This window comes from Ambystoma mexicanum, chromosome 3q (genome assembly GCF_040938575.1).
Source record: "Ambystoma mexicanum isolate Mex_15411 chromosome 3q, UKY_AmexF1_1, whole genome shotgun sequence".
In the NCBI taxonomy this organism is placed as follows: Eukaryota; Metazoa; Chordata; class Amphibia; order Caudata; family Ambystomatidae; genus Ambystoma; species Ambystoma mexicanum.
The window spans coordinates 1063449577-1063470763 of record NC_090926.1 but is presented as its reverse complement, the minus strand read 5'-3'; the positions used below and the strand labels follow the sequence as shown (position 1 = coordinate 1063470763).

The 21187-nt window shown below is 46.6% G+C and overlaps 1 protein-coding gene across 5 annotated transcripts in view; it reads left to right on the top strand.

Moving 5' to 3' along the window:
• MCRIP1 (MAPK regulated corepressor interacting protein 1) overlaps positions 1 to 18830 on the top strand; it is a 78683-nt gene extending 59853 nt beyond the window's left edge. For 2 of the 5 annotated variants that reach the window (XM_069655291.1, XM_069655290.1), the window contains exon 5: positions 15779 to 16097. In XM_069655291.1, coding sequence (XP_069511392.1) covers positions 15779 to 15843 — 65 coding nt within the window. In that variant the 3' untranslated portion in view covers positions 15844 to 16097. Of the gene's footprint in view, positions 1 to 15775 lie in introns of all 5 variants that reach the window. The other 3 variants (XM_069655287.1, XM_069655289.1, XM_069655288.1) reach the window with 2 other exon arrangements.
• Positions 18831 to 21187: the final 2357 nt, after the last annotated feature.

Here is a 21187-nt window from a genome sequence, read left to right as displayed (position 1 = left end):
CATCCACCACACCAGCAGGAGGAACCTGTACCCTTTCTGCAAGGGGGTCTACCCGACAACATTGGGGACGACGTTGGAGTCGAAAATCTATCTAGCGACCAGAGCTATGCGGATGCTGAGGAATTCAGTCCCGGTGGCCCAATGAGCCCCTAACCCAACCACCACCCCTACGCATTGTTAGGGATATTGAGGGGCGCCTGTCTAGGATGGAGGCATGACAGGAATCGATGGCCAGCATGTAACACCTACACAAGGCGCAGCTCATGCGTGAGCCACTTCAGGCCACCTCCAGGAGGTCCACACGGGTGCAGGGCAGAGCCACAGCAGCCATTTACTATCTGGCACGGTGCGTGAGGTAGGGGAATTGGGGTAATGTCATCCCTGGTGAAGTCCATATCCATGTTGGTGCAAGCACTCGCGGACCAACGGCACATGCCCTTCCCACTGGCACCATCCACAAGTTTGACTACTGGAAGTTCCCTACCAAGCAGCCCAAGGCGTAGATCGGAGCGGCTGACTCTTCCTGCAGAAGGGCGCACCTAAAAGGGGTTGTAAATAGGACACAGATTGGGTGTGTGTGGGGAGGGATAGTTGGGGAGGAGGTGTGGGGAGGGATAGTTGGGAAAGGGGTGTGGGGAGAGATTGTTGGGTAGGGCGTGCGGATAGGGATAGTCGGGTGGGATGGTAGAGGGAGCCAAGGCCTTTCTCAATTGTAAATATTTCAAATCGCAATATATTTGGTGTTGGCAAACAAAATCATGACTGAACATTGATCTTTCAGTGTGAGTGCATTGATTCATGTCCAGTGCCCTGTGTGCTCAATGTCCTGTGCCGTGAGTGTAACGGGTGCTCAAAAGTAGTGATCAATAAGTTCCCCACGTGTCGCACGTCCACCCCTGCCATTGCAGCGCTGTCCAATAGCCTCCTCCTCATCCGTGTCCTCATCAGCCTCTTGTGGCAGCATGTCCATGTTGGGGGGCAGGGGGACGTTGCGCCTGATGCACTTGTGCAACATGGCACATACAAGCACAATCTTTCCAACCTTTTCAGGGCTGTACATCAGCGTGCACCAGATCTGCTGAGGCAGCGGAACGTGGCCCTCAACAGGCTGAAAGTCTGCTCAATGGTGCAGCGAGTACGGACATGGGCACGGTTGTACGCCTGTTTGTGGATGTTGTGTGGCTGTCTGACTTTCAATAACCATGGCTTCAGGGGATACCCAGAATCACCTGCACGGGAGCAACACAGTGTACATGTCAATTTCCTGGTTATATCGTGTTGCAACAGGCTATATAGTCTACATTTGCGTCGAATAACATGCACAATCGAAATTGTTTTGCTCTCATTTTGTATCTTTCGTGGACCAGATAGGGCACTTGGTGCATTCATACACTACATGAGCTATGTAACTTCTCGTGAAACTGACACACATGGAATTGATGTATGTCAGTTAGGGGTCACAAATGAAAATGTACTATATGTCCATGTAGCATCGTGCCCTTAGCATTACCATGATGTGCATGTGTGATTTAGTGGTACGAAGGGTATCCAGTCTTCATGACTAATGCTCTATATAGACACGCCTATGTGTCGTGACTCACACATATGATGAATTGTGTGAGTGTGGTGAGGTCTAGTATCTACGAAAGGGTGGGGGAGGGTATTTAAGGGTGGGAGGCGTTGGTTGGGGTAACCACTCTAAAAATCATATATTTGAGAGGAATCTTTCAGTGATTTTACATTTTGCAAGTTTCAGTATGAATGCATTGATTTGTAAAGTATCCGTAATGAAGACATGTATCCGGTACTAATTTGTAGGTCATTTTGCATACAGTAAAGTTGTAGCGCATTCAGCAATCGCTGCAATCCAATTGGAGTGGAGTCCATAAGAACGATGTCATCGGCGTAGATAGCCCAACTTATCTTTTGCCCATTTACTAACGGGGGGAAGACCCTTAGATCGTTTAGTGATAGTGGCAGGTCGGAGATGAAAAGCTTAAATAGTTGGGCTGCCAAAGGGCAACCTTGCTTCACTCCTCGTTTTGTGAGAATCTCATCAGATAATTCGCCTTGCTCATTTAGCCGAACTCTGATGGGTGTCTTAGTGTAATGCAATCAGTGGTGACAGCAACTCGCTTGGACAATTCCATGTATCCGGTACTAATAAGCAAACTGTACCAGTCACGTGTGCAGCAAGATGATGTTTTGGGTGTGGTAGCCTATGCATTCTGTGACTGCATCATGAGTCTGTTTGCTTGACTGTGTTTTTGTTTGTTGTTGTAGTCCCAATGGTGTGGTGCATTCTGGTACATGTAGTTTTTAGAATGTTGCTGTATGGAATAGATGTAGTTATGTATGCACTCTATATTCATCATACATGGTGGCACGGCTCTCCGGGCCTTCCACTCTGGCATGGTACTACTGTGTTGCTCCTTGACTTGCACCTACACACTTGCACATTTCACGCACTCACAACGCTGAGTAGGGTCCTGTGCACTTCAATGTTTGCGGTTTACTGTGCTGACAATTGTGAGTACAATTTCAACTTGCTATTATTCTTCGTCTACCTTCACCATTTAACGTCCGGTGCGGCGGCCTCTGTGCACATTCACAGAAGTTTGCTAATTGATTCAGAAGATTGCGGTAGGATTTATGATGGTTTAATGCATGCAGTGTGCACATCCACTGGTCATGGGTGTCATACTGGGACATGATTCAACACAGCACAGTACCTAGTAGTTGGTCTCACCCAGCTGCCAGGTATGCTATGCTGGTTACTGACCCCCTAACCCCTCCAATTCAACACATGGCACATGGCTTTGTAGTTGGACTCACCGAGCAGCCATGTACAATGTCCAGCGTGTCGTGCCATGTATCGAGGCAGCACCATAGAGTCATGTTGAGACAGGAGATTTTGCACAGCAATGGGTGATGAGGTGGCAATCATCACACACACCATCTGTACATTGAGTGAATGGTACAGCTTCCTGTTGCGGTACACTACCTCCACAGCTTGTCTGGCCACCATCTCCATGTGTGCAGTCCACCGCACAAATGACATTAGGCATGCCTGCAAAGACATGGAATGCTATTTTTGTGGCCTTCACCTCGTCAGCAGTCCAGGGTAAGCTGATGTGCTCCCGTATGTGACACAGGAGTGCATCAAGTACCTGTAATAGCACATGGGAGAAACAGGGTTGGGAGATCCCATGCAGCTGCCCAACTATGTGCTGATATGTGCCTGTGGCAAGAAAGTGTAGCACAGACACTACCTACAGCAAGGGTGGGGTGGCTGTACGGATATTAATGAGGCTCACCAGGTCATCATGTATCCGGTCCGCTATAGTGGTGATGGTGTCCCTGTCTAGCCGGTACAGGGTGTGAATCTGACCGGGGGTGAGGTTGAATGGGGTGTCCCTTGGGTGAGGGATTGGTGGCTGCCTGCGGGGTACAACCTGCTGAACATTGTGTATTTGCTGGGCCATGATGGCCCTCCTTCTCTTCATGCACCTCTGCTGCATCCTCCGCCTCACTGCCTCTTCAATCAACAGCTCTGCAGGCATGGCCTCCCGGTCCTATACTGCTACAGTTACTGCTACCATTGTGGTTTTGGATGGGGTGTGGTACTTTTGGGCTGTAGCAGTGGCACAGCCCATTGGGACCACCTGTGCTGATTTTGAGAACCTGTGGCATGTTTCTGCACACCAGAATCCACTTAACGCCTGGTCAGCGATGCCAGTGTTTTCGGCATCATTTTCACGTTGTTGGTTTCATGTCCGTGCACCTTGGGATGTGCACTTATTTATGCTATGCTGGTATCTCGGGCACCGCTGCCCTGTGTCTCCAGATACCTGCAACGTGTTGCCGGATGCAGTGGGTCACTTGCGATACCTGTGATACTGGCATCGCGACTCGGACTATGCCGGTCAATTCTTGTAATTAGGCCCAAAGTTAACCAAGAATTGCTAAAGAAAAATGTTCAGAGGTACATTTTATTAACTGCTATATGACGTTTTTAGAAAGGTGGTTATAGTGTATAAATTGTTTCCCTATACACCAAAATGTATTTAAAATAATTTCCATTATCTTTTGCAAGCTTTTTTTCAATGCTTTAAATTGCCTCTGCCAATCAAGTTGCTTTATTTTGGGTTAAAATCTGCACTCTCATTTGCTAAGTGCTTCAAGTTGCAGCTACTCTACACGTCCGGGTTTTCTGCGAAGTGTCTCGTCGTAGCCTCTTCACCCTCACGACTTCCATTAAGCATGCAGGTGCACATCCGCTTAGTTTGGCCCTCAGCTGGGAGAAGTGTTGTCAGTCTCACAGATGATGTCATGCTTTGCTGAAGCATGGATCGGAATAGCATTGTCTGTTGTATGTCATGCTCAGCAGATGTTGGCTGGGGTTATCCCTGAATGTATGTAACCCCATTCTGCGATGTGCCACAGCAAGATTCTCTTTGAAAAGGTGCAGCTTTATCACTTTTCTGAATTGCAGGAGACTGAGTGCCAGTCTGATGTAAAGTGAAATGTTGTTCCTTGATTTAAGTTTGCAGCTGAAGGCTAACTTCCTAGTCGTTTTTTTTTTTTCTTTTTTCAGTTCTTTGTTTACAAACTACCGAGGTCCAGTCTTGTGCTTTTGCATCGGCCTATGTTGCTGAGCTAAGCGGTGGACATTGGTGGGTATTGGTCAGGACCCTGGCAAGGATGTTGCCACGATCCTGGTGACTAGTTCTTGAACGATAGTCTTGAAGTCTGCTTCATGAAGGTAGAGCTTGATTTCTTTGGAAGAAAGCATAGATTGTACCATGTGGCTTTACTCTTCATGTGTGACTTGAAGACTTCAGTCAATGGAGAATCCGGGTGATTTGTATGGTTGGTGAGGCTGGGGGTCTCGATGTTTGCTTGTTTCATGATGTTGCTGGGGACTAATTGGGTCTGTTGGATGTAGTTTCTGGTATACTGTAGACCTCCAATATTTGGATGAAGGCAAGGCAGTATCTAAATGTGTGTATGTCAGCATTGGATGTGATCTGTAGATCGAGTTGTCTGGAAAGCTACCGTTCACCGGAATGCAGTGGCTATGGTGCACAGCCTGATGTATTCTTGCGTCTATCTCTTGCCCAAATGCAGATAGGTCTTGGGTTGTAGTCCCTCACAGCTGAGTGAAAGCGGTAATCTCCTACCAGGCAGTGCGTTTTATATATTGTATTAGTTATAAGTGGAATGTGTTTTAGAATGTTACTAACATAGAAGGAAAAGTTCAGTTGATCACTGAGCTTGAGTTGGAGTGGATGTACTGCAGCCGTTTCCTTTGCGACTATCAATCTTAGTAAAAGGTTACAGCTTACAGAAGAGGACTCTATACAGCCCTGTCTCTAGTGTGCTGGAGTAAAACCCAGAATTTGATGGAGGACCCTCTTCCCCCACCTTGCTTTCGAGTCCTTACAGGAAACATGGCAATGGATGTATCCTTTAAGTCTTGGTGGTTTACGGTAAAGACCTGATGGCATGTGTACTATGGCCACCCAGGGATTTTCTTACAACATCATTGCATTGTGCACGAAATTGGTTTAAATCTGAATGGCCTGCAGAGTCGGACACTACCACAAGCAGGTGGAGGTTCTTGACCCTTTCGAGGGAATCTCAGGAATTCTGCTTGTGAGCTCTAGTTTTGAATGTGAACCCATCAATACATAGTTTCTTTTTTTTTTTTTCTATTGAATTTTGTTCATTGAAAGTCACATTACATAATAAAAGATTACAAACATATGGTTCGAGCGAGATCAAAGCTTCTTAGTACTACCATGTTTTCATGCGTCATGTATGCTTCATCTCCCGTACTGCAACTGTTCTGTAAGACTCCCCTTTGCCCTCCCTCCTCCCCCCTGGTGGTCGAGCAAACATCATAGGAACATTTTCTGTGTGCATCAATATGTGGTCACAGTTTAATAGTTAAGGGGATTTCCCGATGGGTAGGTCTGTATTGTCTCACCCTGCAACCGTTTAGTTTCCTTCGGTTACATTACTGCTCTGGGCATCTGTCAGGTTGGCACTTAGAATCACTTGAGAGGTATTTGTTCGTAAAATCCATCCATAGGGCCTCACATTGTGACGATCTTCCGTGTAGCTATCATTTCCATTGTACGTATGTTGGAGGCTACATTGATCCATTCGTTTTTACTCGGGGCCGTTGCGGATTTCCATTTTATTACCAGTGTGGCACGAGCAGCTAGCAATAGATGGGGGATAAGGGGGGTGTGTGAGTCCTTTAATCCTGTTCCATTCATCCTCATTTTTTTCAAGGCCAAATATTATAAGGTGGGGTTCAGCCACCCTGTGGATACCGTCTGTCTTTGATCCAACCTAGGACCTCTTATACGGGAGCAGCCCCACCACATATGCCAGTAGTCTGCTACTTCCCCATATTCCCGCCTGCATCTTGGGTTGGCCTTTTGAAACATTTTGGAAAGCCTGAGTGGGTCATATTACCATCTATGTAAAAGTTTGATAGCGTGTAGCTTATATTGGCTTGATATGGATGTTTGTGATGCCGCTTTACACATCTTTCCCACAACTCCGGGGCTATCTGTTCTCCTAGGTCTCTCTCCCATCTACCCCTCAACGGTTCTGTGGTTCCATCCCCTGCTTCTATCAGTTCTTTGTACATTGCTGATATTAGGCCCTTCATTTCCTGATATTAGGCCCTTCATTTCCGTTCTAGAGTCTAATAGTTTTTCAAAGGGGGTGAGTTCTCTCATTAACTTCTCCATCCATGTTATTTTTGTTAAGATGCCTTTTTATCTCTATGTATTGGAAGGTAGACAGTGGGTCTATACCCAGGGCTTCGGTCAATTCTGGAAGTGACATACAAGAGTCCTTTTTCTGTAATTGTCCCACCCTCTCGAGACCAGCTTCGTACCATGATTGGAATCTCCCTACATTGGTGATGTGCTCGTTGATTCCGAAGGACCATAGGATCAATACATAATTTAAGAATGAGCTGGTGGATGACAAGCATCTATCAGAGGGGCATGAGTGGGAGCAGGGTCCTCAATCGTTGATATTCGATGGGTCGGGAAAGCCACAATGACCCTCTTCCCACAGAACACAAATTATGGCTACTCTGGGATTCCCAAAGAATTGTGCATGGCATTGTATGCTTTTCTATCAGTCCTACTGATGCTTTTAGGAAATGAAGCAGCGACAACTGGATGATTTCTCTTACTGCTCTGAATTGAGCATTCAGATTTATTTATTAGGCCCCACATTTTTCTTCTTTTGAGACTGAATATTTACTCCAGGAGCAAATACAAGATGCTGAATTATATCCATCCCTTGCCTCAGTTTAACACCTGACTGGAGATCTTGAGGGGCGGCCTGGCAGACCTGCTATAAGCTCAAATGGCAAAGATTCTGTGTTTGAATTGCAGTTAATAAAACATGACCGTTTATCAAGCATATGCCTTGGTAGCACCAATCGAAGTCCTCCTTTGAGCTAGGCACATGTCTAACATTGGATCCCTGTCATCCATTTGGACTTTCTTATCCTAGCTTTCTGTTCTATCTGCCAACTGTAGTTCTATGCAACAATCTGTTCCTTAAATGTGTCGTCTTTCTTTTTGCACCCGTGATTTCCAATGTAGCAAGCTGTCCAAGTGAAAGTGCCTAGATGTTACTTTGAAAAAACCTAGGCCCCCATTGGTAGAGACAACACTTGCTCTCATACAGGACAGGGAGTGTGTTGAGTAGAATGAAAGGGTACCCTATCAAGATGGATCGTAATATGCAATAAATGTTATCAGAGACACTCCACTTCAGTGTCCCTTCTAGCCATTCTACAAGGTAACAATTAGAGGATGCAGATCTGCTGAGAAAGATCCCTCTAGCTAAAATGTTCATAGCAATGACCTGGAATTTGTTGCCGGCATTCTGCAGCCATTCTAATCTGCATTTTGATACTAAAGCCGATATCCCCCATCTCGGACTTCTGTCAAGGTTCTATCCAACCAGCCACCGTACCTATCGGTTTGAATTTTGTTGTCTAATCTCCTCCTATGGTCAGGGGAGGGTCATCTGATGGCAAAGGAAATGTTACTTCATTTAACAATAGCTCCCAGTGGTGATCTCCTCATCAGTCCCATCAAGTTCTTCTCCGGTTCTACATTTACTTCCATTGGAATGAACAAATAAACTAAGGTTGGTCTCTGTCTGCCTAGCAATCGGAGATGGTGTAAGGGATACTGGTTGTGGAACATTTTGAAAGACCAAGGCCCTTATGTAGGTCCTGTTTTAAAGAACGTTTACATATTCTGACAGGAAGTTTACATTTTCTAATTATTTTTTATTATATGGTTAAAAATAAATTCAACCTTTTTATAATATCATACAATACAGTGATTATAAGAGCATTGCCTACATTACACAAAAAATTACACAAAATAAGAAATACAATTTCACATACCTAAAACAATTCATTACGTTTCAACACGTTTCATCTGATTTTTATCAAATCTTCAGAAATGCTAAAATATTAAAATACCAAGTTAATCCGGTCATAAGACATCACATCCAATTTCAGGGATTTTATGAATTCTTTGACTGCAATTACAGTTGAGGAGGTACTTCCAGCCAAACACGTAGACCACACTTGATTATCCTCACCCCCAATGTTAGATCGAAAACATTTCTTTAAAAGTCTCTGATTTGAAAGTGCCTTACATGCTGTCAGCCAGTCTTTTAAGTGATTCCTGTGACGGTCAGGGCGCGATCGTCATCCCTATCTGCATCGATCTCCAGTCATCATTCTGGCTCTTCGTCCAAGAGGAAGTCAGCTACCCCAGCGAAGCTGAGAGAATCCAGAGAATGCCAAGTAGCGTGCAGTGTCCAACCCACTCGCAAATCAGAATGCCAAGGTGGACAAGGGATCCGACAGGGCCTTGAAGGAGAAGGCCAAGCAGGACAAGGTGTCCAACACGGCCGTGAAGGAAAAGCCAGACAAGGGATCCGGTTTTCTGTGAAGGCCCAGGTGCATCAGGCAAACCCGTTGTCGTCCATTGAGCTGGTGGTGGCGTCACTTGCTAAGTCCGTAGGGGCAGACCCGGTCCAGGATACCCCGACGACAACAGGGTTACCATCTATGGAGGCAACAACAGCCCCCAAGACGAGGGCCCTGGACCTAGCGCTCCTACACCCCAGATACCGCAGAGGGATCTTTCGCTGGACATCCTTTTGACTCTCTACACGCTGGTGTCGGAGATACAGAGGAGTAGGCCGACGAGCCCCTCTGCCCGCTCCACCTGTGGCGCCAGCGCCGGCCACCCAGTTGACACCGGAGGAACCGCTGGTCAAGAAGAGGATGAGGCACCCTATGCCTCTGTGCCACCCATCGGTCCCCTTTCCCCTGAGGGAGACGAGTCTGACACAGCGACAACGGGCATGGATGACGACAGCGGGGTGGGCGACCTCCAGTCACCTCCTCCCAGACCCTCTACGCCGGACGAAGTAGGATCTTTCCATGCAATGATCGCATGAACATCTGAGCTTTTCCAGCTCACGCCAGAGGAAAAGAAGGAAGGCTTCTTGTATCAGCGCTGGGAGGCGAAGAGGAGCACCATCCTCTTGATCCCGCTCCTTGACGATATTTGGGATGAAGGGCTGGCTCTGCTGAAGAACCCTGCGACAGCCCTAGCGAAGAGAGACCGGCTAGAGAAAAAGTACAGGGTACTGGACTCTGCACCCAAGTGCTTGCGGTCTCAACCCTTGCCGGACTCTGTGCCCGCCAGGAAGAAATCGTCAAGATTGGCGTCGTCTTCTTCCACCCCTCCGGACGAGTGGTAGAAATTGGATTCTATGGGTAGAAAGGTTATATACTCAGCAGCGACGACAGTCAAGGTTGCCAAAGCCCTCACGGTCATGGCCAGATACGACTGGGAGTTGTGGCTTAAGTTGGCCCTGCTGCTGGATTTCCTCCCCAACGACAAGCTGGTAGAGGCTTTGGAGATCCTTCAAGAAAGCGAGATGGCTTCGGACCACGCCATCACAGTTGCCCTGGACATCGCGGACCCCGGTTGCCGCAAGATGGGAAACAGTCTTTCTTTGCCATCGGGGCTTGCCCAAGGCCACCAACTTTAGTCAGTAGGTCCAGACAGGGGTTTTGGACATGCCCATTGACAGGAGATGAGCTGTTTGGGAAGGCTGTGGATGAATCTCTTCAGGCCATCAAGACTGAGACGGCACGTGCCCTGGGCACTGTACAGCAACGGCGACTGTCCTTTCATTCCTCAGGAGGGAAGTCTATCTGGTTTTTGAAGGGGTCCGGCAGGGTTTGTCCTCTTTCCAACAGCCCTCCCGTTCCTCGACCCAGGAAGCCAACAGGGGTTGCTCCAAGGCTTTCGGAGACGGACGCCATCATCGGGGAGCGCAATGCGGCCCGTCGACCTCCAAGCAAGATTGAACTGGCCAGGATGTCAGGCCCCCACCTGTGCACCCCGGTGGGAGGCCGGCTGGCTATCTCCACCAACAGATGGGTGCTGGAAGCTTTTGCCCATGAGTACACCTTAGAGTTTCATCGAAAATGTCCGCAAATGCCACCGGTGGCCCGACAGGATAACCACATCTGCAAGCTGCTGCTGGAGAACCTCTGAGGGCCATGTTATGAAAAGGGCCTATAGATCTGGTTTCACGGTGATGCTTGGGCTCCAGTATACTCAAGGTACTTTCTTGTAAGAAAGAAGACTGGGGGTTGGAGGCCCATTCTCGACCTACGACGGCTCAACAAGTACATAAAGTCCCAGAAGTTCAGGATGGTCTCGCTGCAGCTCGTGTTCGGCCAGCTGGAGGAGGGGGTCTTTCTGTTGTCGTTGGATTTGGAGGATGCGTACTTCCACATAACCATACACAAAGGGCACCGCAAGTTTCTGTGCTTCGTCATTCAAGGGAAGCATTATCAGTTCAAGGCACTTCCTTTCGGACTCAAGTCGGTGCCCAGGGTCTTCACCAAGTGCTTGGCGCCGGTGGCGGCCCATCTACGATTGCTGCAAGGGATCCACGTTTACCCCTACCTTGACCTGGCCTGGATGAGCAGTCGTCTAAGGACATCTTCGTCGACCACACAGCATGGACTGTTCGCCTGCTGATGGCACTGGGGTTCTCAGTGAATTATGCAAAGTCCTGCTTAACTCCATCGCAGGATGCTCTGTTCCTGGGATCCAGGCTGAACACAGTGCTGTGCTTGGCGTCACCGTTGGAGGGAAGGATATCGGCCATCTTGGGCAAGGTGCAATGGCTGTTGGCACTGAAGATTGCCACGGTGAGGACCATTGAGTGTCTACTCGGCATGTCGTCATTGTGCATAAACATGATTCAGCTCTGCAGGTTGCGGATGCGTCCACTGCAGGAGTTCCTCGACGCCCGTTGGGTCCAGGTGTCCAGAAGACTCCAGGACAGGATCACGCTCAACGAGGAGTTCTGCCGAGCAATAAAATGGTGGGGCGTGCACTCCAATATCACATTTGGCACGGATTTACAGAGCCCCCCCCCCCCGTACCTGCTTCCCTGGAAGGATGGGGAGTTCACACCGGATGTCTTCACGCCAGAGGCCTATGCTGCCCGAGGAGAAGACACTGCACATCAACGTTCTGGAGCCACGGGTGGTGTTTTGGGCCCTCAAGTCGTTTCTGCCGTCCCCTCAAGGGCAAAGTGATGAGGGTATTCACGGACAATACCACCATGATGTTTTACATCCGGAAGCAGGTGGACACCAGATCCCCAGCGCTCTCCAAAGAGGCGGAGGACTTATGGCAGTGGGCTGTCGCCCAAGGGCTGTGCCTCATTCTGTTTCACCTGGCAGGAGTAAAGAACATTGTTGCTGATTCTCTCAGCAGATAGCTGCGCTTGTGCCATGAGTGGGAGCTTCGGCAGGATCTAGTGGACAACCTTTTCCTCAAATGGGGCAGTCCCCAGATCAATCTGTTTGTGACGATGATGAACACAAAGTGCCTGAGGTTCGCCAGCAGGTTCTCCCAGCCAGGGAGCATGGGGGGGACGCTTTCTCGTTCCCCTGGGAAGGCTGTATGCGTTCCTTCCGTTGCTTTGAGTCATCATTCAACTCAGAAGGTACCGGTGCAGGATGATCCTAGTAGCTCCAGCGTAGCCTAGGCAGATCTGGTACCCGGACCTGCTCAGCATGTCAGCGTCCCCTCCATTCAAGCTGCCAGTGGTCGTGGATCTTCTCGCCAGGGAAGGAGGAGCAATTCTGCACCACGACCAAGGGTCACTGAACCTGAAGGCCTGGCTCCTGCAGCGCTATAGTTTGGGGGCTACGATCTTCCAGCGGACTGGAAGGAGGTGCTCGCCAAGGCCAGGGTGTCATCTACTTAAAATGCTACGGACACAAATGGAAGCGATTCTTTGTTTGGTGCCATTCGCAGAAGGTCAACCCTCCGAGGGTCACGGCCCCTCAAGTACTTCCGTATTTGCTGTCATTGGCCAAATTGGGGCTGACTCGAGCCTCCATCGAGGTTCATCTGGCGGCTATCTCCCGCTACACCAGATCTTCAGGACGTTCTACACTGTGGTCGCACAGTCTAGTTAAGGAATTCATCAAGGGACTGTTCCGCTCGTTCCCGCCAGGGAAGGCTCCGGGGTGGTAATTCAATGTGTTGCTTATTAGGCTCATGGGAGCCCTGTACGAACCTATGCATTCAGCTTTGCATTCCTCGTAGATATCACATCTGCACGAGTAGCTGAGATCCAGGCCCTGTCCTGTAAGCCACCGTACTTGACTTTCCACGAGATGAGGGTGGTGCTGCGGACGCACCCCTCCTTCATGCCCTAGGTGCCATCGGACTTTAATCTTAACAAGCCCTTGGTGTTACCTGTGTGTTTTCCGACGCCTTCGTCGCCGGTTGAAAGGACTTTGCACTTGCTGATGTGGCTAGAATGCTGAAGATTTATGCGGCCCGCACGAGTTTCCGGACAACCTCTCAACTTTTTGTGAACTTTGGTCCTGTGAACCATGGAAAGGCCCTGTCCAAGGCTTCCATTTCCAGGTGGCTGTCCCACTCACTGTCACCGGTTGGCAAACCGACCGCTGCCTGGCCAGCCGAGAGCCCACTCTACCAGAGCAATCGCTGCTACTACAGCATTGCTTTCTGGTGTGCCCCAGCTGGACATTTGCAGGGCTGCTACATGGAGGTCGACGCACACCTTCACAAAATTCTACTGCATCGATGGGAATTCCAGGGAGGAGTCCACAGAGTCGGCCAAGCAGTGCTGCGTAACCTGTTTGCTTGAAGGTGAGCCTGCTGAGGAGGTAAGAGATTGCTTCTGTTGAGCCTTACCACCTCCCATAGTTGTGCATGTGTGTACTGCTTTGTATTCTTTATTCATGAGCATGTGAATCCATGCCAGACCCCATGCTGGAGAAGGAACTAGTTACTTGCCTGTAACTGTTGTTCTCCAGCATGGATCTGGCATGGATTCACATGCAAACCCTCTGGCCTGCCCCTCTGCAGCTCTTCTCTTGGTCCTACTGCTACTTTACGTGCTACCAAATCTCAAGATGGCTGCCAGAGGAGGGGCTTAGGTAGAGGGCAGTCATTGGCTGGGGGCAGTATGACCCAGAGCTCAGTGATTGGTTTATAGGAGAAAGACAGTTTAGAAACAAAACTGAAACGTTTTTTTCTGTTGCCAAGGATTTCCAGCTTGATGACGGGGAATAGTCATGAGCATGTGAATCCGTGCCAGACCTGTGCTGGAGAACAACAGTTACAGGTAAGTAACTAGCTCCTTCACAGTGTGCCACCAACTTGTAAAAGTGGCATGACGCTTGATCTAATGTAATCTTTCCATATCTCACCAGGGTTTGCTTGGAGATAATCGAGTTCCAATGAAAACGAAGGCAAATAGACCTGGTTAATTTATCTGGATAGATACTGAGAAACAGAGCGAAGGTTCACAGTTTTTTATGATCTCCCCATAGATGTCTTAACGAGGGGTAGGTGTGCATAGACTCCTTATCCCATTCTGTTAGTATAGTGATAGTTTAACCTTCACTGGACTTATGTACTAATTCTCCTATAGAACTGCAGATTTTATCAAGAATAGCAATACACAGCTCATAGATACAGACACAACCTTGTTCTTGTTGCATGAGTTCGAAGTCCATGTATAGAGACTCCTCTGTTGGACATTAAATCTTTAGCAGTAATAATAGGAACCTCCAATAAGCTCTTGCCCTTAAGGAAACGATCCTAATTTCATATCTTATAGCGTTCCTTTTAGATATTGCATAATGGTATTCATAGATCCTACTTGATTGCTGAAAACTTTCTTCTTCGATTTCCTTAACTGGGGTGCTATCGTCACAGGTAGTTTGTTATTTCATGTTTCGCTCACTAGCTTCTGGCTCTATCAGCTCTGCCCTATTTTTGGAGTCAAAAATAGCTAGCTGAGCCGGTTGGCTGCTAGGTCAATTCGGAGAAAGAAGGTTGAGGTCGGGGAAGATCACAGGCCTCCTTATAAACCGACTGCAACAAAGGCTGTTGGCTATTTTTAAGAAGCTAGTTTTGGTTTGTAAAGCACCCCCAAATCCCAAGTGGCGGGTGAGGGAAGAAACGATGAGCCAGAAATTCTATTGGAACTGTGTCAGTTTTGGCTTGCAGTTTGGAAGTGAAAAATAATTGTTGCTGTTGTAAAAGGCTTTCGTATTCTGGGGTTAAAGTATAGCCTTCCGATGCACTAGGCAGCCAGGCTAATGAGGATGGTGCGGAGCATGCCTTATAACCACACTGTAACAAAGATTGGTGCTCCTTGTAAAAGCGAAGTGTGGCCCTGCAAACTAGCATGACCAAGAGAAACGCGTCAAAATAATCTCACTGGACTTGGGTTTTGCTTTTTGTATTCTTTGGTGATGGCAGGTGGGCAAAGATCCTGTTCCCATACACCAGCGATGCCAAATGTTGTACTGTCTCAGCCTACGATAAGTATTCCTTGGAATTCTGTATTCTCGATCTGTGATGTTTACGTATTACTCCCAATGACGCGTGTCTTGGTTTCCCATGCTAGGATGCTTACTAATCCATCGTTGGGAGTAACTATTTGTGTGAAAAGAGGGCTTGCAATTGCAGCCACTTGGAACGGTCCTCCTTTTCCACTTGTCTGCTGAAGCCACAGATGCACACTCATTCGTAGTCACATCAGTACCTGGCCATTAAACTATATGGCCTGTCACACACCAAGCACCCGCAAGTGGCATCGCCTGTCCCACACCAAACCGCAGCTCTGTACATCCCAGCCCATCGCATGTCGATACTTGTAGGCACAGCGCTATACTTGTACTCTGTTTCAATGATAGCATAACTTAGTTTAATGTTATCTTAATGCCGTTTTTCAACAGACGTACAACCTTAAATCCTTTATCGGGCCTGGTCAGTCTGACTTTTTGACTTACTTAATGTGTCAATTGAAACATAATTATTTATTTTTATTTTTTTATAGTATGCGCAGTCGTTTGTTATGAAATGTTAGACTGTTTTATCGGAAACACAGATGCCAGAACACCCAGATAACTATTAGCACTATAAATCCATGCCAAATGTTAGATTACTACTCTACAGTACTGTGTAACATATCTCTCTTGTGCACACATCACCTTCTCTCTACAGCCTGGAATGATGTGCTCAGTGCTCCATCACAAGGGATTTCTCCCACAATTGTGCCTTTCCCTTTCTGCCTGTCCATCAAGCTAACTTATACTTTGTTTCTTTTCTCCCAGCAGCTTTTAAACCTGTGGACTTGAGTGATATGAAGAGGCGCAGCACACAGGATGGGAAGAAGTCTTAAAGCTGTGTCCTGTCCTTGTCCCACGAGTTTTGACTTTACCCCTTGATTCCTGCTATGGATCCCTTATGAACATTGACTATTGGTTCTCTTTCGCTAACTGGATGTGACCCCAGAAGTGGACAGTTTGGGGTGACTCCTGTAATCCGGCATCTTGTCTGGTGCCATGCTCCTCTCTTGTATTGTATTCCAACAGACCTGGCCAGTGGGGCCAATAACCCATTGATTCTAAAACGACCCCCCCCTCAAAATTTTAAGTGTGTTGGTGGTGCTTTGGGTGACTTATTGTTTCAGCGGTCAACACGAGCCTTTGGCTGCATTTCCTGTCCGTGCTACTGATCAAAACCAAGGCATCCGCTGGAAGCAGTCCATGAAGGAGTATCCAGGGCCTCCCCAAAAGGGTAAGATAGTGTCTGCTCGAGTCAAAGAGTTAAACATAGATTCTCACATTTCAAGCTAAGTCCCCTAGCTGTCTTCCTAGCTCTTGATCTTGACCAGGGCCTTATATATTCTGCTCTTTCTCCTTTGATGGTGATTGTGAGTTGGAGCTAATGGGGGCGGCAGGGAAGAACTTTCTGAGTAATTAGGACATTGTTTTGGCACCACAACCCTGTATAGTATTGTGTTTGTGACGATTGTGCTCTGGCCATTGTGTTTTTCGTTCCTGTGCTCCTAGTGTACTCCGTTGCTGCTTCTTTCTGGGCCCTGTACTGAAGCTACTAGACCTTACTTTTGGCGAGCCTAGTCGTCTCCTAATTGGCTGTGCCATACATCTGCCATTTCAGTTAGCTGAATGGATACATTTGCACCCCTTTCTCTGACTGTTCTATTAGTTCCTGTTTGATTTGGATGATGGGCCAGCTCACGCACGCAGCAAGGAATGTGGCACACTTTAAGAACAAGGACTGGACACTGGGATGAGAAATAGTCACCATTGTGATGTCCTGGACTACATGGCCAATGGCCTGCTCGTTTCCATGAGTCCAGGCCAATTCCATACTTGGCTCCGGGCAGACTACAGTATTATTATTATTATTTTTTTTTTTGTAGCTGGAACTTGGTAGCCTTTCACTTTACTTTTGTACCTTAAGCTATATCCTAGGAGAAAATGATATGTAGGCAAGGGGTTAAAATCGTTGGTGTGAACCATGTGGGTATCTCGAATGATTCCTATGCTAGCAATCTCTCAAATCCCCCAATGGCACACACATTGATCCCATTTTCTTATTCTTTCTTTGCACCATCGAAGTTGCAGAGTAAATGAAAATCGAAAAACGTTTACTGGGAGTTTTGGTCCCATGTGGAAAAAGCAGTGGACGCAGGTGGTGATGGAACTGACCAGGTTTTGCGATAACTTATTCTCGGCCTCTTCAATTGCTTTCAGACTTTCTTAAATGCACAACACAGTTTCAAGTATGAACTTGTTTTCTAGATGGCAAATGGAATTGGTGTAACGACGAAATCACAGTGGGGTGGCATAGAGCATAAAAGCCCTGTTAGCCAAAACTGTGAAAGCAATTGACAAGTTAGGTCACAGCTGAAGCTGAACAGCCAGTATACCGAACCAACGGTGGCACAGATCAGCACATCGAGGAGAAGAGAGAGGCGTGTAATTCTTTTAACTATTGGATTTAAAAGCAGAGAAACCTTTTGCAAGACTGTCTTCAAAAATCCATTGATCACTTTTAAATTGAAGTTCATGAAACTGCTGTGGCTTCACAATGAGATGGATGAACCAAGCTCTCAAGAGAACTTGCAACCAAACACCAGTGTTCTATAAAGGGCATTGAAAGATGAATGGATGCGTATTCCCTCAAGGCTTTGCATCTTTGGATACTTAGCAAAAGGAACTGGAGGTAAAAAATGAATGCCACACGTCCAATGTTGAAACACCAACTTTGACATGAACACATTTTAGTTGTCTTGATGATTTCCTTGTTTGCAGAACTTGATAAGGCCTGATAAGGTATGGAGTTAGGTGACCTTTTGAAGAACCACCATACACATACCTGATGACTTTCTCCAATCAATGGCATTATGATGTAAAACACCATTGTATGGAGTGGTGCGCAATATTTAAAAATGAATATGCTCAGAGCCAGATTAGACTTCTGGGACCAATACGAGCACATACAAAGAATCAATTCTGACACATTTTAGTGAGTCATTTTAATCCACTAAAGGGTCGTTTTAAGAGTTCACCTTTTTAAGAAGGGCATTTACTTCAGGAATCAAAGTAACACTCCTTTGGCAGATTCTTAGTAGCCACTGGTACAGAAAACAACCCTACGTCCATTCACATAAACATCTCTTGACCAGGAGAGTAATCGACTAGACAACGCAGAGGTTAGTAGCCTTAAAATGGCTCATTGCAACTCCCTATGACGGGCACCATAAGAAGGAAATGGAAAATATGTTCCAGAAAAACACATTTTGAAGGTTGAAGCCCTTGATGTGGGAGAGGAAGGCTTGATCAATACTTGGCATAGATGTGTCTTTACATACAGTTTACAGGCAAGGTACACCATGCCTGTTAAGGTCACAGGTTTCAGCTTGGAAGTACAGAGCCAAATCATGATGGTGACCCCACTTAGCTGAACATGTATTTAATAGGCAAGCAACCCATTCCACAAATCAAAACTACATATAAGCTATGGGCGCTTCCAACTTTGCATCTCTTTTTGTATGTTTTCACCCACTTTTGTATCGTAAAGCCACAAAATTCCCTGGGACATCGATTTCAATCCTCAATGACATTTCCTTCAGAGCCAGACATTGGGCCATGGCAGGGTTCCAACCCAGGGTTAGGGGTTACAGAGGAAATGCTATATCCAGAGAAGCTAAGACAGAGGATACATTCCCCCCGATTTTCATTATCTTGATTGAGGGACCACCAAGGAATTGCCCACATCATTGGTAAAATATTACCTCTATCGTCTCTACAGCCAAGTAGCTATTGCATGAACTTCGACAGCAATCCCAACGATTTTCACAAAAACATTGTGTATTGAACAAAGAACATCTTGCTTCTGTTGGGGGAGGTCCAAGCACTGTTGGCTAAAGTGGGCATAGAGAAGTGTCCTCATACAAGAGGACAGTAGAATGGACTTTCAGGAAACAAAAATAGATGGGAAGGTACTTCCTGTGCTAGCCCCACACGCCTGATGGACGGTCAAAAGGGAAAATGACAAACTTACAAGATGTAATAGAATTCTGGACCTCGAGGATGCATACTTTTATTTCATGATAAATGAACGGTGTAAGCAGTGCGGGTGATTGCTGGGAAGTGCTAAGAATTACCCATTCAGCGTTTTAGGAGGAAATCGGCACCAGTCATGTCTGCAAAGTATCTAGTAGTGATTAGAACATTTACGCAGCCAGAATATTATACCCATCTAGACGATTGGCTGGTTCAGGGGAATTCTATGGCTCGACACCATCCAAAACCGGTCTCACCTTGGTAGAACAGTCGCCCTAAAGAAGACATGCCTAATTCCCAGGCAGGAGACAACATTTCTAAGGGTGAAAGATAATTTCCAAAAAAGCAATGGCATACCCCAACGAAGAGACCGGCATTTCAAAATACCCATACTGTAAGTTTGTCAGACCGTGCGGGCAGTTGAAAACATGATGCCATCTTGCCAGCAACCTTGCAAGTGGTCCCAGATGCTGCAACTACCGATGATTCTTCTTCAGGCGTGATTTCAGTTGGTGGTCGCACACGGCTGGAGATTGGGAAAATAAAGTGGTTGCTGGAGTAATGCCGCACATTCCCTAGCAAACGTGAAATGCACAGAATCTGGAGGTGGGTAACACTTCCAAAGAGCCAACCACTGAAGAAAATACACGATGAAGCACATCGACAATATGATGGAGGGCACACCTTCATTTACTATGAGTAGCTTATCAATACTCTAGACTTAAAAATCACTAAAAACACGGCGGGGCTAGCCAATGCCACAACTGTTTACATCAACAAGCAACAGGATTCGTCTCCGTACAGTAGCTGAAGCGGTCTAGCACTAGTTGCAAAAGGGAAACTTGCACCTGGTTTCACAATATTTAGCAGTCTGAAATCCAATCCTTACAGGTGTGTTGAGTCATGGTCAATAGGGCGCTGAGTGGCAGGAGTTAATTGCAAGGATGTTAAATCATTGGAGCTAACCAAATATGCTGGAATTTCAAGCTGAAGCTGCCACTTACGGCTACCATGATTTAATTCCAAGGGAAATGCTTTTGAAATCAATTGGTACAGGTATTTTCTTTTGCTTAGCCTCTTCTACCATCGATAGCCCCGGTAGTTTGAAAACTAACCAATGGCTAATGATGCTTGCGGTTCAAACCGAAACAAGAACACGATGATTCTTCGACCTGCATAGAAGTGTCCGGCACTCCATAAGAATTTCAGTCCACAGGAAGCTTCTCACAGGACAGAGGGTAGGACATGACACTAAATCGAAAATCGTGAAACTTAGCAATTGCATCCGGATATCAAGCTGAAATACTCCAATGAAGCACGATTGAATCATTTGCTTTGCTATGTGGTGTTTAAAGGCAGCATTTCTTCTTTGAAGGTTTTGCATGAAGGTAAATGAACACAACTGCTATTTATCGTATACACAAGCACGGGTTACACACCTATTGGGGACCTAAATGTCATTCTGTCTAGGTTGATGATTCTGCTATTTGAGAATATATGTAAGTATCTTATGAAGGCATCAACGTGGAAAGTAGCATTCCCCCCATGCAATTATTACATTACGAAGAGTAGGTCAGCTATATGCTTGTTGAACATAAGTTTTTTTGATCACCTCAAGCAGTATCGTCTTTTTCTATTAAGTGGCCTGTAGAATTACTATCTTTCATTTCACAACCGAATCCGTGTTGGAAAGATAATTGCATATAGGGGACATATACTCCATTCTGTAGTACTTGGACACAAATCAAAGAAATCGGGCGAACCAAGCAATTCATTGTAGCATTTGAGCAACCACATAAGTGCGAACCCATTGCTAGATGGATGCTTCAATATACAAAAGTTTTAGAATCTGGCAAACGGCTTATAGCATACCTTTTCTACGGATTATTCCTTTGCATAGTATATGCAGAGCAGCAAGATTGGGATCTGCTAGCATCTTTACAAAATGTGTAGGCATTCCATAAAAACAAGATTCAATGTTTGGCCGACTAGCTCTTCCAAACGTGTTTGCTGCCATATTGTCTCCACAGCACCCTCCACAAAATGAGGGCAAACGCTGCTATACATATCTAGACAGCATGTGAATCTATAACTATTCATGCTCCAAAAGGAACATGCCTTTTGCCTGTTCTACAGCTTTACAGCATC